Below are 24,419 nucleotides of genomic sequence, written 5' to 3'. Positions count from 1 at the left end.
TGCCTACCCTCTTCCCAAGAAAATGGATATTTTAATATTTTATTTATTATTGAACCTTCAATGTCTAGGCACATTGGTAATCATTCATAAAATATTCATTGAAAAAAAAAAGAAAAAAAATATTCATTGAAGAATTATCTTTGTACATGCATCATCATACACTTGTCTAATTATTTATTATGAATTGATTCCTAGGGTCACAGGTGTGCACAGATTATCCAGAAAGGCTTTAACAATTTGTTCCCACCAAGAGTCAATGAGAATGTCTTTTTCCTGATACCCTCACCAACATCATAACCTGGTCACACTATCCTTTCTGTTCCTTCAAGTCACCATATTCGTAGCCCCTTGATGCATTTGCACTCCCTTCTTCATGACCTCCTCCTCCAGGATACTCTCTTGCCGCACTTTTACTTGGTTTAATCTTCTTATTTAGGTCTTACTTTAATTTTCCTTCCTTGAGAAGGACTTCCCTGATCATCAGCTGTTAGGTAACTTCCCAGTCATCTCAGATCACATCACCCTATTTTATTTTCATTATAGCATATGTCATTAGCAGATATTCTCTTATTTCTATATTTATTTGTTTGTCTATGATTTCCCTCCCTAGAATGTCAGCTCCATGAGAATAGGAGCCTTGTATGTCTTTTTCAACACTATCTCAAGTAAATGCACATTTGATAATGGAATAAATATTGGGTATTATAATTTTTCATTATTACTGGGTAAAAAGTGGATTAAACATGAATTATTTTCCTGGATTGGTGAAGCCGAGCATCTTTCAAGTATGAAAGCCTTTTTTTCATCAGCAAATGCTGAGATGATATAGAAGTTGAAATATTCAGCTAGAGTATCTGGTTTCAGACAGGCTAAGTCCAAGTTCTTATTTGTTTCAGATATGCCGTACCAGGTTTCTTATATTGCCAAGTTGCATTATTTTTTACATTTCTGAAGCCTCTTTTGCGTTTATGTCAACATCAGTTTTCATAAAGGAGGATGCCCTCTGCAAATTTTACTCATGTACTATTTTTTCCTTTTTGTCTTCACAGCTTTTAGAAAGAACCAACAATGGTTTTGAAGATTCTGACTCCGGTGCTACCAAGAGTCCGCTCCACTTAGCTGTAAGTGAGGTGCTGTGGGTGGCTTCCCCGATTACAAAAAGAAACTAAGTGTTCCTGGAATTAGGCTGCTCTTAAAATGAAAGCATAGTAGCACAATAATACTAATAATGATAACAGGACATGGATAAAGGCACAAGTTATAGAAAGACGGACTCAAATTCCAATCCTAACTTCCCCACTGGTGACCTCAGACACATACTTACCTCAGCGAGGCCTCAGTTTCCCCACCTGTAAAATGGGGGCAAAGGAAGAGATCATTTTCTTAATGCCTTTACCATAGTGTACTTAATAAATGATTATTATACTTTTTAACAATCTTTAAAATTATTATCATCCAGTAGTTAAATTTTTAAAAATTGAAGAAATTTGAAGAAAACATTTTGGTTTTAAATATTTGATTATAGCCAACAATACAGGAGTATACAACCTACCAAAAAGTAAATCAAATACCACAATTAAAAATTTGTCAGATATTTAAACACAAACTTGTGAGAGAAAGGTGAGCACATGCATAATTGCAACTCTGCTTTTTCTCCGCGCACGTGAAATCAGGATCTCGGAGAAGGTATGAGGCTCTGATTCTTGTACTGGCTGAGATCTCAGAGCAGGGAGGAAGACTTATTCTGTCACCACTGAAGCTTCCTCTCCATATCCCCCATTGAAAGGAAATGCAACAGCACAGGGTGAGGATCCCCAAACTCTCCAAGGGGGTGACCGAGCCAGAAAATTCACCCACCACTCTACCTCATGCCTCATGCCACTTGGCTCTGGCAACTGGTGATCAACAGCTCTTCCCAGGAGCCTCTTGGACCAGCAGCCATACCCAGCAATAGCAGCTCACGTGTAGAAGGCTCTGCTGCAATGTGAGGCCTCAGGCCACAGCCATGGTGATGGTGTTTGGATGTACCTGGTGGCTGAATACTAAGAAGAGTTAAAGGGGCTGGGTCTCTAAGTGTAACTGTTAGGACGTTCACTTAGTATAGCTCTTCCTCAGTGTCATTCTGATGAAAAAATGAGATGGGGATTTTGTAGAACAGAGGGGAGTGTTTTGTTGATGGCACACAAGGTGAGGGTATGAACCATCCCATAAGGACTGGGATGAACTGATCACAGTGCATGCAGCCCCTGCTTCATTGCTAATCTCCCCCCATACCCGCCAGCACATCTGCTGATCCTTCTCACCACAATCTGCCACAGCCGCCAACACATCACTACACACCCACTGACACACACACATTTTGAGTCTAGTGAAATTAGGCTTAAATGTGCATCAGTCTCTGTTCTGGAGATGGATTTAGAGTGGGAAAGGTAGATGGATAGTGGGAATTTGCATGCATAAAACTTCATGCCACTTGGCTCTTATTACAGGTTGCTCTAAAGGTTGCTCCCTAGAATCTCTGCCCAACCATCTACTGCACCAAGGCTGTGCATTCGCAAACAGTGTTAGCTGCCCCTAGGGAGGACTATTTGAGGTTATCTCAGCTAGAATTCTCATGCCCTTTGTAAGTGGGGTTGGTTGCGTTGCCACATCTGCTAGTAACCTGAGAAGAGACTTCCTTTGCTTCCCCAAGTTCTGTCATCTTTCATTCTTTTTTTCACCCCAAATTATTGTTGAGGGCTTACTGTGTGCCAGTTGCTCTGCTAAGATCTGTGGGTTTGTGGTCATGTAAAGACAGGGTAGTATGTCATCATTGGAGAGAACTGGGCATTGACAGTTCTGCAGGCACCTAGGAAGTACACCCAGAAAGGAGGTCCCAGTCACCAGTCCTCCCATTAACAACTCATCTAGTCATGGTTTTCCCACTTGTAAATTAAAAAGAGTGAGTTAAAGACCCCCAAGCCCTTCCTAACTTATAAATTTATTTAATTGGCTTTTTTTTTTTTTTGTCTGATCTTAGCCAATACCTCACCTCTTGTGTCTCAGTTTCCTCACCGATAATATGAGAATAGCAGTACCTCTATCACAGGGCCATTGTGGGGTTGACATGAGTTCATGCATGTAGAGTGGTTAGAACCATGGCTGGCACATATGTGCAATCAGCTTCATCCTCACTACTGCTAACGTATCGTTCTTTCATCTGACCTATGCTAACTGGGTGTGTGCTAAGCACATGTTCCAGCAGCAGGAGAGGTGGCAGTGAACAAAACTTCTGTCCTTGTGGACAGAACAGCTTCTGTCCTTGTGGAGTTTCTAGTCTAGGAGAGAAATAGGCAAGTAAAAATATAACATGACAAATGGCAAGAAATGCTGCACATGCTCCAAATGGGCTCAGCAAGGCAACACTGAGGTGCCAGATGAGGCTCTACTTTACATAGCCTAGAATCTCATGTTTGAACAAAGACCTTAAGAGCTGGCCATGTTGATAGCTGACAGAAGAGTGTGCTGGGAAGAAGTGCAGAGTTCCTGGGGTAAGGGCATGCTCATCATAGTCCCCGAATAGCAGAGTAGGGAAGGGAGAATGGTAGGGGGCAAGGTCTGACATGTGGATGACGCAGGGAGTCAGGGCAGGGCCTTGTACTCCATTGTAAGAACTTCAACTTTTACCCTGAGCAAACCAGAAAACCATTAGGAGGAATTTGAAGAGACAGATGATATGATATTGCTTATTTGAAAAGGATCACTTTAGCTTCTGTGTGGAGTTTGCATTGTAAGGGAACAATAAGAGAAGCAAGACAACCAGGAAGTGATGACGATGGTGATGACGATAACTTTGACCAGGGTGATAGCAGTGGATTAATTCTAAAACTATGTTATTCTTGCCCTCTAAATGATAACATCTTTTAAAAAATCATTATTTGCTTCAAGAACCCTATAGATATGCCCATCCTTCTCTCCAGGGGCCTCGGTGGCAATTAACCTGATAAAAACCCAAGGCACATTATTTCTTCTATGAATGCATTCTAGCAATGAAATAGACCCAGATGCCCCCAAACCTTGACTGCCACAAAAACACCTGACCTGCCTTGAGTTACTATTTCCTGGCTGAATGATTCAAGTCTCTAGGGTTATCAACCGAGTGAATTTCATAAACATTTCATCCACTTGAAAAAATTAAATCAAGGAACAAGCCTATGCAAATGAAAGGCTCCAGCTGTCAAGATTTCCAGATGGACCCATTGTTTTGTGGATTCTCTTGCGATCCCAAATTTTTTCTCCTGATTGCCCTAAGTCCCTATCTAAAAAGTTCAAAGAAATTAATTGTGTTTAAGACATACTTAAATTACCTAATGAAATATTTTTAATAAATATTTTTCAAAAATTAAATTTAAAATGTATGATTGCTACCTCTGGTGAAGGTTTTAACTGGGTTGTCTATTGAAAGCCAAACTACTTCGTGCTTTTTGAACAAGCATATTTGTTCTTTTGTGTGATTGCCTCCTCATTTAGGAGGTAACTTGTTTCAGAAATCATTGGTGAAACTATCTACTAAATATCTGGTTTGGGAAGGAAATAGAGTAATAGGGCAATTTTCCTCATGTACTGCTGACATGAGAAAAGTCTCCTTTCCTGCCTACCTGTGCCTCCTTCAAAGAGTTTAAAGCTTTATTGTATACTTTTTTGTATACTCCAAGAACCATATACCTGCTCAAAGGCAGAATCATGCATTTAACCCTAAAATAGAATTCCATATCACATGGTCATTTGTTTCTAGAGTTAAGCTCTAAAGTGTGGAAATAAGTGAAAGTTCTTGTCTAATCAAAGTTACCCTTACTGTTCCCCTTAAATTGCCCTTAAAGTTGAGTGTACATAGTTTTGTGTCTTCAATTCTGTGGGGTAATGCTTTTGCATGCTAAAATTCAAGCTAGACTAGGGAAAGAAATGAAAGGAGTTCTGTGGGTAAATCTGGCCTTTCAACCATTCTGTCTTTAAGAGAATTTAAAGTGCCTAATAGAGAAGAAAGCATGGGTTGGAATTCTGAAGCTTTCCTAATTGCCAGCAGTGTCACTCCATCTTTTTTTTTTTTTTTTTTTAATATTAGGCCTCCAAATTTAACATAGGTTGATGGATTGTTTGTGGTGCAGATTAAAGGAGAAATTACGGGGATAAGTTTAACACCTAACTTAAGTGCCTTAATGTGACTCTGCTCTTCTGAACAGAGCTGATTCCTTCACATTGGCTTGCTTCCTATGTACATTTCTCTTTCTCCTGTGTCTTCTCTTTATTAAATCTAAATATGTTAGCCATCATATTTTGTAGATACACATGCCATTTACAAGTTGCCAATTCTATTTTCCTAGGCTAAAGCATATTGATGGAAATTAAAATGTTTATTATCTTTGTGATAATAGTAACTGGCACTGAAGAAACCAATATTTGCAAATGACATCTAGGCCCTGCTATTATCTATAAAGAATTCATTTCCCTTTGGTGGGAAGTCAGGATTTACACATAAGCTGAAGCAGTAGCTACCATTATACTTTAAAATGAGAAGTTTTATGAAAAGTCAATTTTCAAATAAGTCACAGATAAGCCCAGAATAAAGTAAGATAGGCTGATTTATACCCTGATGTAGACACTCCTAGTACCACAACTTTTTACAGGAGGATAGGTCCTCCCAAGTTGGCTTAAAATTACCTATGGCCAGTTGATAATGGTTGAAACTGGGTGGTAGGTATATAGGAATTCATTACACTCTCCTCTTCTCTTTGTACAAGTTTGACATTTCCTATAATCAAGAGGTAAAGAATCATGTTCCTTTTGGTCTTTTTGCACCCTTTCCGTAGGAGCTCATGAAAAGCCCACTGTTCAGGCTCAAGGGTCAATTGGTCTTTGAATGTCACCTCCACCATCTAAGGCTAAATGACCATGGAAAGGCTGGGTAATGTCTCTGCCTTTCTGTGTCCCGCTCAGTAAAACAGGGATAACAGTAGCATCCAAATGATGGGTTGTCATGGCCATTAAATGAGGTGCTACATGTCTAATACTGCCTGACACACAGCAAGGGCTCAATAAATTTAGTTATTGCTTCAAAATCCTGGTGAGACTGAAGGCTTACAATCTTATGCAAATATGGTTCACACAGCAAGTACAGGTCAGAGAGGTGGACATGTAGGAATTTATTTTCCTGTCTCAAGAAAGGCAGTTTGTATAGTAAAAGAACAATAGTCTAGAAGTTAGCCTGAGTGTGTACCTTCTTGCCTCATAATTGTGATCAAGTCACTGTATCTCTGTGTCAAGCCTTCTAGAGAGGGAGGTGTCTAGGTTTTTAATTCAACATTTGTTATTCAACTCTTTCATGCCATTACCTGTAGAGACAAAAGTATCTTGTTTAAAAGTCAATTAAGTGGAGTCACTGGAAAAAAGTATAAGACATTGCAGATTCTGGGTTTCAAATTCTAATTTGGCCCCTCAATAGCTAAGTGATCTTGGTGACAAATTAATTGTTGCTTGTTTTGTTTTTTCATCAATAAAAAGATTGTTTGCATAGGTAAATAGCTGCTATTTAAAAATATATTTCCACTGCTAATAGTAATAAATGATTATAACAGCCATCATATTAATTCATTTATTCATCAAATAGTCATTGAGTGTCAATTATGCACCAGGCATGATTTAGGATTACAGCAGTGAACAATACACTTGAAATGCCTTCAACCACAGATAATAAACAAGACAACAGATAAGTAATAGATATCAAGTGGTAATAAGTGCTATACAGATAAAATGAAGCAGGGTAAGTGTGGTGGGGAGAGTCTGGTAGTATGCTGAGGTGGAGTGTGGAGGGCTGCATTTTGGCTCTGGAAAGCCTCCAGATAAGGATATTTGAAGCAGAAGTACCAGGAGAGCCACGCGGCCCTCAGGGGGAAGAGCTTTTTAGAAGAAATAGAAAATACAGATGCAGGGGCTCCTGGCTGGCTCAGTCAGAGGGAGAAGTGACTCTTGGTCTTGGGGTCGTGAGTTTGAGCCTCACCTTGGGTGTAGCGATTACTAAAAAAAAATAAACTTTTAAAAAGAAAGAAAGTACAGATGCAATAGCCCAGAGGAGGAAATGCATGTATTTAACCATGGGGTGGGGGGCAGGGGGGAAGGTGGCAGTAAGTGTGGTTGAACAGAGTGAGTGAAGAGGTATATTGATCAGAGTAGAAGGAGGCCTCATCCTAAGAGCCTTGGATTTTAATTATCAAAGAAGGAAGAAGCCATTGACTAGTTTTCATCAAAGACTGATATGTCCAACTTGGGTTTTAAGAGATTTCATCTGGAGGCTGTGTCAGTAACAGATTGCAGCGGGGCAAGGATGGAAAGGAAAGCACTTGCCATATCTTGGCAAGAGGATGGCGCTATGGTGAGAACTGTGTAGATTCTGGATATATTTTAAAGAAAGAGTAGAAATGATGGTACATTGAGGGCTGCTACTAGCCACACCGCACTTCTGTCTGAATTAGAACAGGGATGTGAAGTTAGGTGTTTTCCTGCCAGAGAACCTATGACTGCCTGTGTGGTTAGCAAAAGGGATCCTTTCCTCTCAGCAGACACATCCCTGTCCCAGGGCATGGCACAGCTGGGAGGGGGAGAGAGGCACTACCTTTCAGCACCCATTTCCCTAGTGTCCCAGAGCCCTTGCACACAGCTCCAGCCCTGGGCTTGAGAGGAGAGATAAAGGTGACTCTGAAGTTTCGGGTCTGAGTGACTCGAAGTATAGCATTGCCGCTTACTCTGATGGAGGAGGCTGCAGATGGAGCAAGTCTGGGGAAGGAAATTCAGAATTTGGTTTGGGAGACACCTGGGTGGCTCAGTCAGTTAGGTGTCTGCCTTTGTGTCAGGTCGTGATCCTGGGATGGAGCGGCACATCAGGCTCCCTGCTCAGTGGGGAGTCTGCTTCTCCCTTTTCCTCTTCCCTCCTGCTTGTGCCTTCTCTCTCTCTCTCAAATAAATAAATAAAATCTTTATTAAAATAATTTGTTTTGGAATGTGTTAAGCTTGAAATGCATATTTTCAAGTGGAAATATCAATAGGCAGTTGAATCTACAAGTCTAAAAGTAAAAAAGAGAAGTTAGCAATGGGATATAAATTTGAGATTCATCAGCATGTGAAATATTATACTGCATATTATAGGTAATATATGTTTAATACATCATAACCATAATCATTCACAAAAATAATGTAAAGAGAGAGTATTAAAGCAATTCCTATCAATACTCTTAAATTCTATGGGTCTTTTTATGTGTAGTTTTTGGTATCGTTAACATATACTTAGGAAAAAAATTCAAATGATTTTTAAAAAGGTAAGATGAAATAAGTCCATATACTCATTATTTTATATTCCATTTCTAGTGGTAGCCACCTCTACCCTTTTAAGTTTCTTTTTTTTTCCCCTTTTAAGTTTCTTTTGTATTCTTTTAAAGTTTTCTATGGATATAGAAATATACACAGATATAGATAGGTATATATCTGAATATATTTCCTTTTTATATAAATGAGGTCATGTTATACATACTGTCTGAAGCTTAATTTTTCAAAAAGTTTTTGATAGATTTTGTCAAGCCATTCTTCACAAATGTCATATGTTTGCATGTCTTTTTTTTTTCTTTTTTTGAGACAGAGAGAGAGAACGAGAATGAGCAGGGGAGGCAGAAGCAGATTCCCCACAGAGCAGATTGCCCAGGGAGGGGGCTCGATCCCAGGACCCTGGGATCATGACCTGAGCCAAAGGCAGCTGCTTAACCAGCTGAGCCACTCATGTGCTTTTCTCACCATGTCTTAACTAATACGAGACATGACCAAACTTAATCAGTTGTCAATCTGGTAGTTGAGAAATAGTACCTTAAAAAATTTACATATTTTCTCCGTATGTTCATTGACCTTTCATGTTTCTTTTTCTGTGAGCTGTCTTTTCATGCCTTTTGTACATTTTCCTAAGTTTAAAGTGGTTTGTAAGAGCGTTTTATGTATTGGAGATTGATCTTTTGTCTGTGCTAAGCTTTCTTCCAAATATGGTGTGCCTTGAGGAATCAGTGTGGTGGGAAAATAAAAAATGCAGCTGACAAGGAGGGGACCCTGGCTGCTGAGGGCTCTGTGGCAGGTTTTTCCTGTATCCCCTTCACTCCCTCCTCCACCCCCATGAAGTCCCCCCTCCTATCCTTATCCCTCCTCCCTTTTATTTCCAATGTCCTTTACCTTGTGTGCACATATACATTTTTTTTTTAACCTTACAGACTTAAAGAAAAAGATCTCTCAGGCTTTCAATGTTGTGCTTTAGTAGCATGAAGCCTCTTAACCTAACATAGCATAGGACCTCACACGAGGCCTGAACTTGGTGCTGGTACATGGAATATATTTCCATAATTGTGTCTATGTTTTCATGATAATCAACGGGAGAAGTAAAGGAGAAAGGAGGAAGCATCAATTGTGTGCAAGATATTATAGAAAGCCTGTGTGAATTTATCTCTTTTTATCTTTCCTGGGAGGCAGCTTTTACTGTTCTCATTATATATAGATGAGAAAACAAACTCCAAATGAAATTAAGAAACTTGCCCAGGGTCCTATTACAGGTAACAGGTCTGTAAGCATCTGATGAATTACCAAGTCCACTTTGTTTTTAGTGATTTTTTTTTTCCTTCTGTGTTTAACAGAAAAGTCTACCCCCAAATATTCTGATTGTGTCAGTATGTTTAGGACTGGACTGATAGATAGAAGATTCCTTTTTATTTCATAAAGATTTTATTTATTTATTCATGAGAGACACAGAGAGACAGAAATAGGGAGAAGAGGGAGAAATAGGCTCCTCGCAGGGAGTCTGATATGGGACTCAATCCCGAGACCCCGGGATCACCCGCTGAGCTGAAGTCAGATGCTCAACTGCTGAGCCACCCAGGCATCCCTAAGATAGAAGATTCTATTAATTCATTCACTGTTGGTCTGTATTAGATTATTAGATTGATCTTGGAGGCTCAGCCTCTCATGTGGGCTGTTGTGGGATTTGAGGTAAGCGAGCATTTGAGTCATTTGTTTCTTCTTTCAGGCCTACAATGGGCACCATCAAGCCGTGGAAGTCCTTCTGCAGTCGCTGGTGGACCTGGACATCAGGGATGAGAAAGGCCGCACGGCTCTGGACCTGGCTGCCTTTAAGGGACACACAGAATGTGTGGAAGCACTTATCAACCAGGGCGCATCCATCTTTGTGAAAGACAATGTAACCAAAAGAACCCCACTTCATGCCTCAGGTGGGTCTTTTCAAGAGTCTGCTTACAAGTCTAAGTAAAAGGATGGCAGCATTTTCTTTCATCCCAACTTTGAAAGTATCAATTTTCTTTCTATATCAGATATGCCTCCACTCTTCCAAAATGCTTTTGGCCTACGATCCACTTGAAGATGATTAGTGTTCTGTGGCCATGAAGGCTCTGGCCTTCTTCTCCTTCTTTTTTTTTTTTTTTTTTTTTTCTGGCCTTCTTTTAGAGCAGTTTTAGGTTCACAGCAAAATTGAGAGGAAAGTACAGAGATTTTTCTGTGTACTTCCTCTCTCTCTCTCTCTCTCTCTCTCACACACACACACACACACACACATCCATAGCCTTTCCCTTTATCAGTATCCCTCACCAGAGTGTTACATTTATTACGATTGATAAACCTCCACTGACCCATTGATAATCATCAAAAGCCCATAGTTTATGTTAGGGTCCATTCTTGGTGCTGTCCATTCTAATGAATTTGGACAAATGTATAATGACATGTATCCAGCATGATAGTATCATACAAAGTATGATTTAAATTCTGCCCTAAATATTCTCTGCATTGTATCTTGCCTTCTTAACTCAGGAGAGAGTTCAGAACTTTGCCCATTGGCTGTCACAAAACTTGCTAAAGAGGAGGCAAGGTGTAATGTGATCTTCAGATGAGTTACAGAGACAAAATCACACAGCATTTTAAAGCATAAAATTAATGATTTTTCACAGCTATTTTATCAAAAGTGTCATCAGACAGCAGTCTAATTAGCACATCATTCTCCCAGTCTAAAGGATGCTTCTTAGCTTTTGCTCTGATTCCTGAGCCATCAGGTGTAAAAATACTCTTAAAAAGTATATGTTTATATCAAAAAGTAAGTTATTTGCCTTCTCTGGGACTTTTCTCAATATACATAAAATAGAATCCTCTCAAGACATTCCTGGATGCATACACAGATGTAGAGGAAATGTGGAAGACTCTCTGGCTCAGCTAAGGCATAAATTTCTTTGGAGTCAGGATTTCAATGATATCAGCCTTCGATCAGGATAGTAGAGAAATAACTATATCATTCAGACCATGAAATAATGGGTGGATTGAGGAATCGAAGGTGTAAAGACAGTTTTCCAAAAAGACTTTCTGATTCTTGTTACTTGGAAAAATGTCAGATCTTGTGAAACTATTTCCACGTATATCCTTGAATTTCCAAACCACTTATATTTCCAAGGCAATATAAAGATTGAAAAAAGCATGGTGTTGCCTAATTATCTGGAAATGATTTTCCTGGAGAAAAACTTTAGCCATGAGGTCAGTAATGTTTAGTGTGGTTAAATTATAAATTCTCATTTCCTACCACGCTTAGTGTTTTTGGTATTCTTCATATTATTATCAAGTATCATTGTAAAGTTCGGTGTTCCGGGCATTCTTGGTATTATTATAAAGTTCAAATTTAGTTTAAAGATTAGCTGTCTTTTATTTTATTTTTATTTTTATTTTTTTGATTAGCTGTCTATTAGTGTGCTAAGCATGCTGTGTTACGTACCATGCACAGTATGTCCTGACAATTACAAAAGGCCTATTTAGATTGTGGACAATTGTCCTTGTAAACAGGTAAACAGTGAAGGATAATCATTGTCACTTATGTGCCACTGTGATCCAGGTTGTGGTCCAACGGAGCCCCCTGGTGGTCAAGATGACTCACTCCTTTTGGATTTCCCTGGGGTCATTCATTAAAAAGATGCAGGCTGTCATTTGACTCTATTCTCCACAAAATGTCTGCTGTGCAGAAGCTTCAGCTTGTGCTTCCACAATCTTTTCCAATTTGAGAGGCCAACTTGGGGGGTTTTTTTCTTCAAATCCTGGGAGTACTGTGAGGGGGCAGGAGCCAGGTTGGATATTAGAGGTTTTGGCACAGATAGTTGCGATGACAGTTGTGGCCTTTGAGCAACATGAAAAATGGTTCTCTGTCACTCACAGCCAGGGAGAGGCTGAGCTAGTCTGAGACAAAGCTGGAGTTGGCCGGGAACGGCGTAAGGAGATGTTAGCATCTTTCTGCTAGAAGGCAACTGAGGAAAATGTGTATGGGAAGCCAATGAGAATTCTAGTTTTGCTACACTTTTATAATAGAGGGGAATTATGATTACCTGAAGGCCGTGAGCTGCTGCGCACCACCCCACACCTGCCAAAAACAAAAAAACAAAACACCACTGTAGAAATGGGTTTGTTCTCCAGCGTACTTAGATGGTTTTATTCTTTTTCTGTGTAGCCAAAAGTCAAACATCTTTAGAACTATTATGATTATGAGTATTTAAAGAATGTTGTCAATATTCTAATTGACATAGAAAGAAGAATGAATGAAAATACACCAGACCTGCTCTTTCACAACCCCATTGTCTGTAGTATTTAGCTGTCAGTCCTCTGCTAATCATTTCCTTTTAAGCGTACATTAAATTCTTGCATATTTTACCAGTGGCAATAGATTAATGTAATTTTTAAAACAACAAAAATATAAAAACAACAGCAACAGCAGTGTATTGCCTGTATTGCAGTCTACAAAATTTCCTCCTGAGATACATAAATGGAACATTGCTGAATGAGCTGAATGCAATGGTCTACAAAACGTGGGCATTATTCCTGTAGTTAATTTGAGTTGTGTTGATGAATGTGAGCTTATTCCAATATGCATTGTCCCTGAAAAATATGTTGTTGTTAAATTAGCCTTCTCTCATGACTGGCGTGCAATAAAAAGAACTGTAAAACACAGCTTTTAGAAGAACCTTTATCAACCGAACATAGCTGCATCTATTCCCTTCTCTCTCCACAGCCATAAGGAGGGGAAAGCAATGTGGTTTATGGTGTCCTCATTGTTCAGAAAGGAGAGAAGGTCACATTTGGAATTTTAAACGTATTTGTTCACATTCTGCTCCCTCAGCAGAAAGCTATGTTTTTTTTGTAAGGCTATGGATTCCATTCAGCAAGCTGGAGGAGAATACCTTAGCCCAGCAGATGATCAGCCCGGGAGGCTTGCTTCCCAAAGAAGCCTCTTGCCTGGTGCGCACTGGGCCACGACCTTGTGTTTCGCCCCAGCTGGTCAAGGCCAACAGTAGGGCCGGCTTTCCTGCCCATGAGCAGCCCCCACTAGGGCCAGAAGGGGCAAGGCAACACAGAGGCCCAACGGTTTGGGAAGGTAGCAGCTGCAGGAGACCCTGCAGGGCGGAGAAGCTGGGCTGTGGTTTGAGGACTCCTGGCAGAGTTGTCCTGTAGCCGCAGGCCATACATCTGTGAGTTTCCTGGGAGCTGTCAGTCTAGGAGCAATCAGCTGAGGGCTCGCCTACACCTTTCTGGTGTGAGGTTTTGCTTTAAGTCACCGCTAATCAATCAGAACCATTGCTCTAATGTCTACCTCCAAATGTAAAGTGACTGGGAGAAACAAAGACAGGACCAATTAGCATCTCCCTTCCACATCTCCTCCCATCTTATTCTGCTCCCCTGTTTCCCCTCCTTGCACTTCTTCCTTCTTTATAAAAAGGGCTGGAGGCAGGCTGGACTCAGGGTTATATAGAATTGGGTGACTCTCTTAGAGGAACACAAAGAACAGCTGAACATTTCGGAGAGGTTATCAGTCCCATACAAGGTAAGAAAGGACATCATTTTTAAGGAAAAAACTCCCAGTATAGGAACCAGGAAAAAGCTAGATGAGGACCAAAGTGCCATGATGGGAAGAAAGGGGAAGATGAATTGATTAGTAATGGAAACACTAGGGTATGATGTGCCCAGCAGCAAGCAGGAACTGGAAACCTGGGGATATCTGTCAGCAGCAATTGAAAACCACTGATTTGAAATCCAAATAAATTTCACTTTGGAGGGATACGTGTGGTGCTGGTCTGTTAAAAGGATGTCCATTCTTTTCTTTTTCAGTAATTAATGGTCACACACTGTGTTTACGGCTATTACTAGAAATTGCAGACAACCCAGAAGCAATTGACGTGAAAGATGCCAAAGGACAGTAAGTGTTCTTAAACCTGGCCTGGGGTTGTTGGCATTTCAATCACAACAGGTAAATCAGTTAATTTTGCTCAATAGCTAGGAGGGCTGACTGCTGAATTCTAGTTTGGAGTATATATTTGAGTGAAATTCATAGTTGAGAGCCCTAGAATAATGAGGGAGTTTTGTGCTAGAGTATATATATATCCAAGAAAAGTATGGGAAGGGCTGTATCTTGATGAAAAAGAGCCAACATTTTATGTCTGTGGCCATGAGTCCTGGCCTTTCTTTGTTTCTTGTTTGTATCCATTTTTACCCTCTTCTGAAGCTGCTGCATTCCCTTTTTTAACATTAATAATGACCGGAGGGCAGACCTCAGGAGGTTATCTGAATCATAAAAAAAAAAAAAATTCCTTCATATTTTTATCATTTCTGAGGGTGTTTTTCCAAAGTATTTCCATCTATTAGCCCATTCCTCCACCTAATCTCCTCTTGCAAATAGGAAATGCAGAGCAAAAACAAAGCACTAGTGACTCACCCTCGATATGAATTAGCACCAGAGTTACAACTAGAACCTCCCCTCCTGGATCCCAACACTCTATTTTTATCTCCAGACTTGTCAGACTTTTCTTCCAGGCAATGAAGCTTTGATCAAATAAAATCTTGAACAGAAGTTCAACGTAGAAAACTATACAAGTAGAGCTGCAATGATAGGAGCAAGAGGGCCTCCTACATAGACACACTGCCTACTCAGTAATTATTTGGTGACTGCTACACAGTTTTGAAGGTGATGGGATTAACAGGAACATTTGAGAATCCCCCTGTCCCACCTCTATTGCTCATTCCGCTGACACCATTCCACATGGCCTTTAGAGACCAGAGATGGATGCAGCCTGTTCCATGCAAGCAACCTGGGGACACTCAGAAAATCAAGCAATTGTTAAGAGGAGACTCAAGAAAGAGAGAAAAGAGAGGTGTCCTCCTTCTGGAAGTGATGGGGTTTTCATTTGTTTGTTTTCCCCAAACTTCATCAAAAGGCCTAATTTATTTCTCTGCCTAGAACCCCACTGATGCTTGCTGTAGCATATGGACACATTGATGCTGTTTCATTGTTACTTGAAAAGGAAGCTAATGTAGATGCCGTTGACATCATGGGCTGTACAGCTTTACACAGAGGGGTATGTACATCTTCCTCAACTAGAGTGAAGCAATTTTGTATTGAGCTTCTTTCCTCTTTCCACCCCCATGTGAATTTTTAGTAATAAGATTGTTTCCTAAGATAACTAATTAATCTCAGTCGAAAAGAAATTACAGGCGAGTCTGGCTGGCTCATTTGGTAGAGCATGCAACTCTTGATCTCAGGGTCATGAGTTGGACCCCACATTGAGTACAGAAATTATGAAAGAAAGAAAAGAAAGAAAGAAAGAAAAAGAAAAGAAAGAAAGAAAGAAAGAAAGAAAGAAAGAAAGAAAAGAAAGAAAGAAAGAAAGAAAGAAGAAAGAAAGAAAGAAAGAAAGAAGAAAGAAAGAAAGAAAGAAAGAAAGAAAGAAAGAAAGAAAGAAAGAAAGAAAGAGCAAGCTAGCTTTTGCAAAGGTAAAATAATAACAGGTACTCTTAGGTCCTGCCTTTCAGATTTCATGCTAGATTAGGATAATAGATACATGAACACCTGCTGTTGGTAGAATTGGTTCTGTTTTGTGATTATATGCACATCATAGAAAATTTACAAAAAAAGAAAGTTTTAAGGCTCAAAGAAGAAAATCACAATCACCAGTAATCTTACCTCCTGGAGATAACTGCTTTTTGGCATAGGTATCACCAATATTTTTGCTGCGTATGGATTTATTTTGAATTTTAAAAAGAGGATATGGAAGATGCTATTTGGAAACTGCTTTTTTTTCTCTAAGTAGATCAAGGACCTTTTTCCATGTCACTAAATATTTTTCTGCTCCATTATTTTAATCCCCCATTGTGTGGAAGAGGTATACTTTATTCCAATGATTACTTAGCTTTCAGTAGCCATGCTATTTCTAATTGTTTTTTTATTACAAATGTTGCCCAATCAACACCTGAAATATGTATCCTGCTGAAATATGTTTTCTGTGGACAATTCTTCATACACATCTGCTGAAATTTTTTTAAAGGATGTCAGATAAACTAAATGAAACAAAAACAGAAATCATAAAATGGTTATTTGGGGATGGTACTGAACACTATGATAAATGAAAAGAACTCTAAGCGGTGAATATCATAATCATAGTTCTCTTTTTCTAATACTTCCTGTGGGTGGTGCCACAGGCTGGGAGCCTTAACACGTCTCATTAGGCCTCACGACAACCTGTGAGTCATTATTACTGTTCCCACTTACAGCTGGATAAACCGAGGCACAGAGAGGCAGATCTGTCTGCATTTTACGAGTGTGAGCCAAGATTTAATTTGCACCTTCCTGATTCTAAACCTGGTATTTTCCACTCTATCATGATACCTTTTAAGTTAATGTCTTGAGAGTCAAGAGATGTTTTGAAAATGCTGGTGTTCACAGACTTCTCAGTCATGAATCTTGCTGGGGTTGTCAGCCTGGCTCCTCAGAAGCAGGGCAGAGTCGGCTTCCCTTAAAGCCCAGGCGTGTGTCCACTTACTCCGAGCCTAGCTCACTTAGCCACTGCTTTGCTTCCCCATCTCTGCCCTTCTGAGATGTGTCTTGTGTTTTTAATTGCAATGCATCAGATTATGACAGGCCATGAGGAATGTGTGCAAATGCTGCTGGAACAAGAAGTATCAATTCTCTGTAAAGATTCCAGAGGGAGGACACCCTTGCACTATGCAGCTGCACGGGGCCACGCCACGTGGCTGAGCGAGCTGCTCCAAATGGCACTTTCCGAGGAGGACTGCTCTTTCAAAGACAACCAAGGCTACACGCCACTGCACTGGGCTTGTTACAATGGTGAGTTGATTGTCATTTGACTGATTCCAGTAGATTTCCTGCCCCATACCACTGTGGTCTTGGTGGAGGTGAGAACATAGTGTTAAGTTGTAAACCACGGTCTCTAACCTTTCTGCATCTAAGGTACCCACCTCCCCCCCCCCCCCTTTTTTAGCTTTTCCCTTTATTAGCTCCATGATGCCCTAAGGCAGTAAAAATACACTTTCCTCCTTTTTGTTAATCACTAACATCTAACTCCAAATCAGAAGCTCTGATGAACTGAAAGAACTAGTTTTAATCAAGGTTCCTGGCTTACCTGAGTAAACCAGAGATCCTACAAGGAATTAAAATAATACAACTAAAGACAAACAAAAAATATGATGTAATTATGTGTCACAATTGACTATTAGTTGATTGGTGATTTCTTGTGTTGGCATTTCTTTTTCTGTCTTATATCCCCTATTTATTTAGTTGCACTTGTTATTTGGGAGATTTTAAATTTTTCGTTTCACTGAGTTGAGTAAAAAAGAAAATGCATACTAATTGTAACATATCAAAAATGCTGAAGTGCCTAAAGTAAAATTGTCTCCATTTCCAAATTTACTTTCTGATGTAATTTGGTATGTATCTTTCATAATTTTCCTGTGAGAATAATAAATAAATACAAATTGCATGTGCATCTATTTTTGAAAACTAGAATTGGATAAGAAATATTATATAACTTTCTTTTTTTGTTACTATTTAAGTTTCTGTTGCAGATATTCTTACAAGTCAGTATATATTAATATACACTAATCTTTTTAATAATTTGTGTATTTTGTAGCTATAGAGCTACAGAGATGATAGCTACATAGCTATGTAAATGTACACTGCGTATACCAGAATTTATTCCTTATTCATACCAGATCCTGTTGATGAACAGTCAGATTGGTTTCAGGTCGTTTCCTTTTAAAGACACTGCTGCAGTGTGTTGTTCATATTAGTCCCTTAACTTCTGTCAGATAAGTTTCCAAAAGTGAAATTATTGTTGAGGGCATGTATATTTTTTAATTTTAGTGAGTTATACCATATTACTTTACCAAGAGAGTATAAAAATTCATTATTCCATCAGACGTGTATATAAAACTTACTATTTTCTTAAGCCTTTGGCAGCCCAAGACAATACCATCTTTTTGTGTGTGTGTCACTTTGAAGGGCAAGAAACAGGTATCTCATTATTTCAATTTGTGTTTCTCTGATAGTGTATTTATTTTTATGTATTAGCATTTCCTTTTCCTCTCCTGGACATGCATTTTTCATCTGTTGCCCATTTTTCCCTATTGAGTTATTTATCATTTCTCATATGCTTTAGAAGTACCTTGTCTTAGAAATAGGAATCCTCCATTTGTTATGTGTGCTGCAGGTGTTTTCTTTCTGTCTCTCATTTGTTTTTGTTCCTTGTTTATGATATTTTTTTTCCGTGCAGAGATTTTGAACTTTCATTAGTTGACTCTATCAAAAAAAAATTTTTTTTATTGCATGTAGATTTTCAGTCTTGCTTGAGACGGTCTTTACCCCCTCAGTTTAGGTGGATAATTACCCATATATTTCCTACTCGGTGCTAAGTAAAATTTCTATAATTTTATTTTTCCATTTTCAATTCTATTAGAATTTTTACTCAGAAACTATGATTATTAGGACTAGCAAGGTTTTTGAGTGCTCTAATATATTGCTGTCAGACCTTCTTTTATAATCCTTTTTTCAGTGAGAGCCAAGTTTTCTACTTGTTTGACTTGGTTATGCTCCTTCCCTGCCATTGGCAGATTGTGATTTTTTTTTTCTACGTACTAAGGGATGAGAACCCCCCCAAACCCCCATCTGAGTCAAGCTGTGAGAGCCCTCTGGCACTAGAAAACCTACAGGAAGGGGAAGACACAATAAGGGTGCTGATTACAGACCACATCCTCTCCCCTGGAGTGAGGGGGGGTGGGGCTGGTGGGTCTCTCTGTTCTTAGGCCTCTCCAGATGCAAGCCTGGGAGGAGGATCAATCCTTGCCTGACCAATCACCCTTCAGTGCAGTCTTCTGGATCCAGGGTTCAAGTTCAGTCTTCCCGATTCCCCCCCGCCCCCCACTAAGCACTTTGAATATTGAAAGTTGTGCAAGGGTCCCCAGTCCTCCCTACACAGACCTTAGGTTGGGATTCATATAGTCTTCAAGGAATGGTAGGTGGAGATGCTCCCCTAAGCTAGGTCCTTTGTGGGAGATTCATTGTAAAGAGAAGTTGAAGCATCTGGGACTATTTGAGTGAGGGCTAGTTGTAGTTGGAAAGCTAAACAATATAACTTGAATAAGCTTAGGGGATTTTATATTCCTTACTTCATATGCTTCTCCATCCTCCTAAAAGTAGTTTCACCTTTTCCTCTATAGGTGCAAGAAGACTTGTATTTCAAAGCTTAAAATGATCCAATCTACATAATTCTGGGATAGATCATAAGAGGACTCTAATTTAGCACTAAATTCAGTAACAAGAAGTTCAGAACAATAGTCTGTATTCCAAAGCCAAATGGCATTGCCTTCTTGCTCTAAATATTGCACATTGTCTCACAAACCATGTTTAGGTCCTTTATCAACTGAAAACTCCGTCATCCAGTAACCTAGGTAGGGCAGGCATTACTAGTCTGATTTTTTACCTATGGGAAACTGAGGCTCACGGATCCCAAGTGGGTTGCCTAAGTCACATAACAAGTAAGCTGACAGGACTGGGGCCTTAACTCAAATTCAGTCGATTTACAAACTATTGTCATTTTGTTGAAAATAATTCCTCACATTAATTCATCTACTTATTAAAAAAATCCATATTGGGTACATACTATTTGCCAGGAACTGGTCTTGGTGCCATTTTAAACACTTAACATAGTCTTTTATAGTCAAAGCGCTTTCACCTGCATTATCTCACATACTGTTTTCTGTCGATCACATCTTCTTTCCTGAATTAGGTTGCATAATTGTATGTGAACCTATTCAAGTGGGTGAAAGGAGAATTTCCTGTTGTTAATATGGGCAAATGGAGGCATATCTATTTCAGGCATCTGTCTACTGAGAGCTGAGGATGACATCAAATCTATTCCATTTGCAGATGAGGTCTCTTCTTTATCTCATTCTCTCCTCTAGAACATATGGCCTTCACTGTTTCATCAGGTCTCAAAACACCTGTGAGCATAGTTAATAACATTTTGGCATTTTGTGAATTTTATTCCATGGAGGATGAACATTCGGTCAATTCAGGAAAATTCATGAGCCAGAATTCAATACTTAACCAAAAATGATAGATAGATAGATGATAGATAGATAGATAGATAGATAGATAGATAGATAGATAGATAGATAGATAGATTTTGTTGAACAAAATTTTGTTCTTTTGATTCCTTGCAGGTAATGAAAACTGTATAGAGGTACTTTTGGAGCAGAAATGTTTTCGCCAGTTTATCGGTAATCCCTTTACTCCACTGCACTGTGCAATGTAAGTAGAAACACTGGAAGTTAATGGTGTTGCTTTTATCTTTTTAACTATACACAGAGAAATTGCCTTTTGGGGGAAGGGCCTGGCTTTTAGACCAGAAGTAAGACCAATATATTCCATTTTGCTGCTAAGGGCAAATAGGTCTCAGAGCAAAGTGTGGTTCCTAGGGTTAATGATTTTCCAGGAGCTTTCTGTGGTGTGCCCAGGTTCCAAGGCAGCTCACATGTCACCTGAGAGGAACTATATGAAGGGTAGTGGGTGACTCAGAGGCACATTACACCCCAGGTGAAGAGGTCTTCAGATGTACCTTACATTTGTGTACCAAATTCAAAAACTAAGCTAGGGTTAACAACAATATGCCTGCGGATGATTAGAAAGACATCTAATAGCAGGAAGACTTTTTATATATTGTAATTCTCCATTCTTCATGTGTTGTAAGTTCTTTTTTTGATAAATGTACTTTTTGCTGCCATCTCGTAGTCTGAAGCATTGTTTAGAGAATGAAGTGACTTTAAGGCAGACTTCCATGGTCATTCTGGGGGAGGATGGTCACCTGGGGCCTGCTTTGTCTTTGCATTTGCCTACGGGCTTCACAAGCAGCTGGGTCATTGGACTGAAAGATATTGGAGGTATAACGTGGATCAAAAAAGAAAGTAAGGAATAGAGAGTAGGAGTGATTTTAAATTTGAAGGAACAATGTCTTTGTTGATTCGGTACTCCTAAAAACTAACATTTCGCTTCATATAAGTGCTATGCAGTAAACTCCTTCCTGGATGTAGGGGTTCTGAAGAAATGCAGGCATTACAGAATGTGTGCCACAAGAACTGTTAAAATGATTTAAAGAAGCAATTCAAAGTGATGCAAACAACTTTATTTTACACTTCATGAAGCAGACAGTCTACTTTCAAGAGGCCAGAGAATTGTAAAGTAAGGCAGAAAGCAGTAAGCTTTCACAGATTAAAGTACAGGAAACAGAGAAGGGAAGAAATAAAAATATCTGATAAGGAAGGGTTACATTTGGCCTTATTGGAGGTATCACCGGAATGGGTGATATAACTTGGTAATTATTAATTGGTTAAGTAGATGGTCTGACATCTGGGAGCTGGTACATTTTCAAGAACATGAAACCTGAAAGTTAAGTTTTGTTTTGCTGATGTTGTTTCCCAGGATCAGTGGTGCCTGGCGCTACCAGGTAAAGGTTCATTCATGTGGGATCAGTTTGGCAGCTCTTCCTTCCCACTTTGATCAGCCTCTGGCCAACCAAGAGGTTTGGGCAAAGGTGATGTTGCAAGTTACTCTCAGTTACCACTGTCTCTTTGGGTCTCAGTCTATATTTCACAGGAGATAATGTTAGGTTTACATTCTAGGTGGAAGAAGACCATAAGTTGGCTGGCTTATGACTGCATACAGTCATCTAAAACCCTTGAGAGAATAACAGACTAGGAAGCAACAGGCCAGGAGGATACTTATTAATAGTAAAAGTATTCCTAAGGTTTGCAGGACATTCCTGAACCAGGGTCCTCATGAATCAAACCAACTAGAATCACATAAATTTAGAAATAATCCCAAAGAGTGGATTCTTCCTTAAGCCAGCTGACCTGTTCATGTATTTTATGTAACCGCGTTTCCACTTCCCCAGAAGTGTTTATCCAGCAAGCTTGTTCTAGAGAAACCTAGACATTAGAAATCAGGAGAAAGTCTGTGATGGACAGAACCACAGGCTCACCAATTTATAGCAAAGCCAACAGTAGGTTAGAAGTTGGATTACCCTCCATTGCAATGGCCTGCTGTATATGAACAATGGCACTATCTTTCTAGGCCAGGGCAAGGTGGAAGGTGGACAAAGGAATCATAAAGACCTTCATGGTAGAGTAATTAGGAAAAGAATGGCCAAAGAGGGAAGGAGGAATGGAAAGAAATGTTCTTGATCCAAGATCCTGGGAGGAAACAGTGTACTTCAGTGTCAGCTACTAATCTTCCCAATTTGGTTTTGAGGTCTCTGACATTGGCACAGGACCAGATGTCAGATGGAGCCTTCTCCAGTTGTGAAATATGCACCCAGGTTCAACATCTTGTAGTTGGCAGTGATGTCAGTGGTCAAGGGTACTTGGTAGAAACCTTTCCAGGAATCTCACTTTTGCAAAAGTATCAGAGTAGAGTAAAGCAATAACTGTCTGCAAATGACAAAAGACTTAAAAGTACCTATTGTGACATCTGATGATAGGTCATTACAAGGAATTGACAAGGAACTTTGGTTATTTTTGTTGTACATAACATTCAATGATAAGTAGAATCACGACAGACATTAGAACATATCAGAATTTTAAGAATTTTTAGAAACACTTATAATAACATATATAAATACAACATAAAAACATCATTCCACATTTGGCAATGCTTCTTATATAATTTAACAAACCAAATAAACCTAATTAGTTTAATATTTTTTTCATAAGGAATAAAAAAAAATCTTTTGAGATGTTCCAGATATCTTTTAAACATCCCAAACTTCATTCAAGGACAAAAATACTTCATTTAGAATTTGATTTGGGGGAAGTTTGTCCAAAATATCAAAAGATTTTAAAACACTTGGTTGAATAGGATCATAGGTCACTGTGCAATAATAAGCTATCCATTAACCAAAGGAATAAAGACTTGAAAGATAAATACAGAAAGTTACATAGTACCTAAAAAAACAAACAAAAAATCTCCTTGACTCTTTTAATATTAAGAAGACTGGGTTTTCTTAAGTAATTAAAGACTAAATAAAGATAGCCTAAAGCACAGTAAATTATTTTGGTAAGACACAAAATCTGCTTTAGAGGAGGATTACTTAAAAGATAAAAAACAAAACAAAACACCTTTACTTATGGTTTCTTATTAAGAGCAGATCAATAATCTAACTAAAAAAAAACTCTTTGTTCTTTTAACGGAGTGAAAACCAAATTCTAATTTTATACTAGTATACTTTGATATTAAAAGTCATTTTTTAAAAACTTAAATAAATCCATTCCAATCTTAGCCAGCTTGACCACACATAGAATTCCTTTTCCAAGATTCCTTTTCCATAGACCATTTACAACTTTTTATATCCATTCACATTTTGTACTAATTTTTTCCTCTCTTTCTTATTCCAAAAAAAAAAAAAGTCATCTTACTTGAGGAGAAAATTACTTTTCTCTTTTTTGTTACCAAAACAAGAAAACAAATAAAGCCCATGTCTTTCATTCTGTTCCTTATCCAAAAAATACATTCTACTTTTATTACCTACTTTTCTAACACAGTTATTTGCTCTCACACTTATTATTTCAAAATAGTGTTAATTGATTAAAATTCTTAACCCCTTGAATCCTTAACTCCTAGTAAAAAATAAGTAGGCAATAGTGGGTTGTCTGTTACATTGCCATTCTGTGGTTTGGCAAATTCATAAATAAATTTCATAATTTCTAAAGTATATCCTTCCTCGTATACCTTTCTCAATGTGGTACAAAACACGTGTACTAACGGAGCCAAATATCTGTAGTTCCTCTGTCTAAGGAAGCCAAAAGTAGATAAATCTGTGTTCAGTAATAATGTTTCAGAATTTTCTATGAATTGGAAATGATCTAGAAGTCAATGAATATCCATCATTTAATGTATGTCAGTATAACTTTAAGGTTTTAAGTTACCAAGCTTAATATTATTTAAGTTTTGGAAACTATTTTTATGTATACATATCATAAAGCATAATTAT

The 24,419-nt window shown here is 38.8% G+C and overlaps 1 protein-coding gene across 18 annotated transcripts in view; it reads left to right on the top strand.

Annotated features, from left to right (window-relative positions):
* Positions 1-24,419, top strand: part of ANKRD44 (ankyrin repeat domain 44) — a 362,773-nt gene that overhangs the window by 267,976 nt on the left and 70,378 nt on the right. For all 18 annotated transcript variants that reach the window (XR_003134598.3, XR_003134599.3, XR_003134596.3 and 15 more), the window contains exons 17-22: positions 1,050-1,121; positions 10,082-10,283; positions 14,197-14,284; positions 15,323-15,440; positions 16,990-17,206; positions 20,599-20,686. Coding sequence is in view for 12 of the 18 variants with exons in the window: in XM_049106597.1 (XP_048962554.1) it covers positions 1,050-1,121; positions 10,082-10,283; positions 14,197-14,284; positions 15,323-15,440; positions 16,990-17,206; positions 20,599-20,686 (785 nt within the window). In the remaining 6 variants the exon portion in view is untranslated. The remainder of the gene's footprint in view (positions 1-1,049; positions 1,122-10,081; positions 10,284-14,196; positions 14,285-15,322; positions 15,441-16,989; positions 17,207-20,598; positions 20,687-24,419) is intronic.

The sequence above is a fragment of the Canis lupus genome, chromosome 37 (assembly GCF_003254725.2).
Source record: "Canis lupus dingo isolate Sandy chromosome 37, ASM325472v2, whole genome shotgun sequence".
Lineage (NCBI taxonomy): Eukaryota > Metazoa > Chordata > Mammalia > Carnivora > Canidae > Canis > Canis lupus.
The sequence above is the reverse complement of the archived record's forward strand: the minus strand, read 5'-3'. Positions and strand labels throughout refer to the sequence as shown.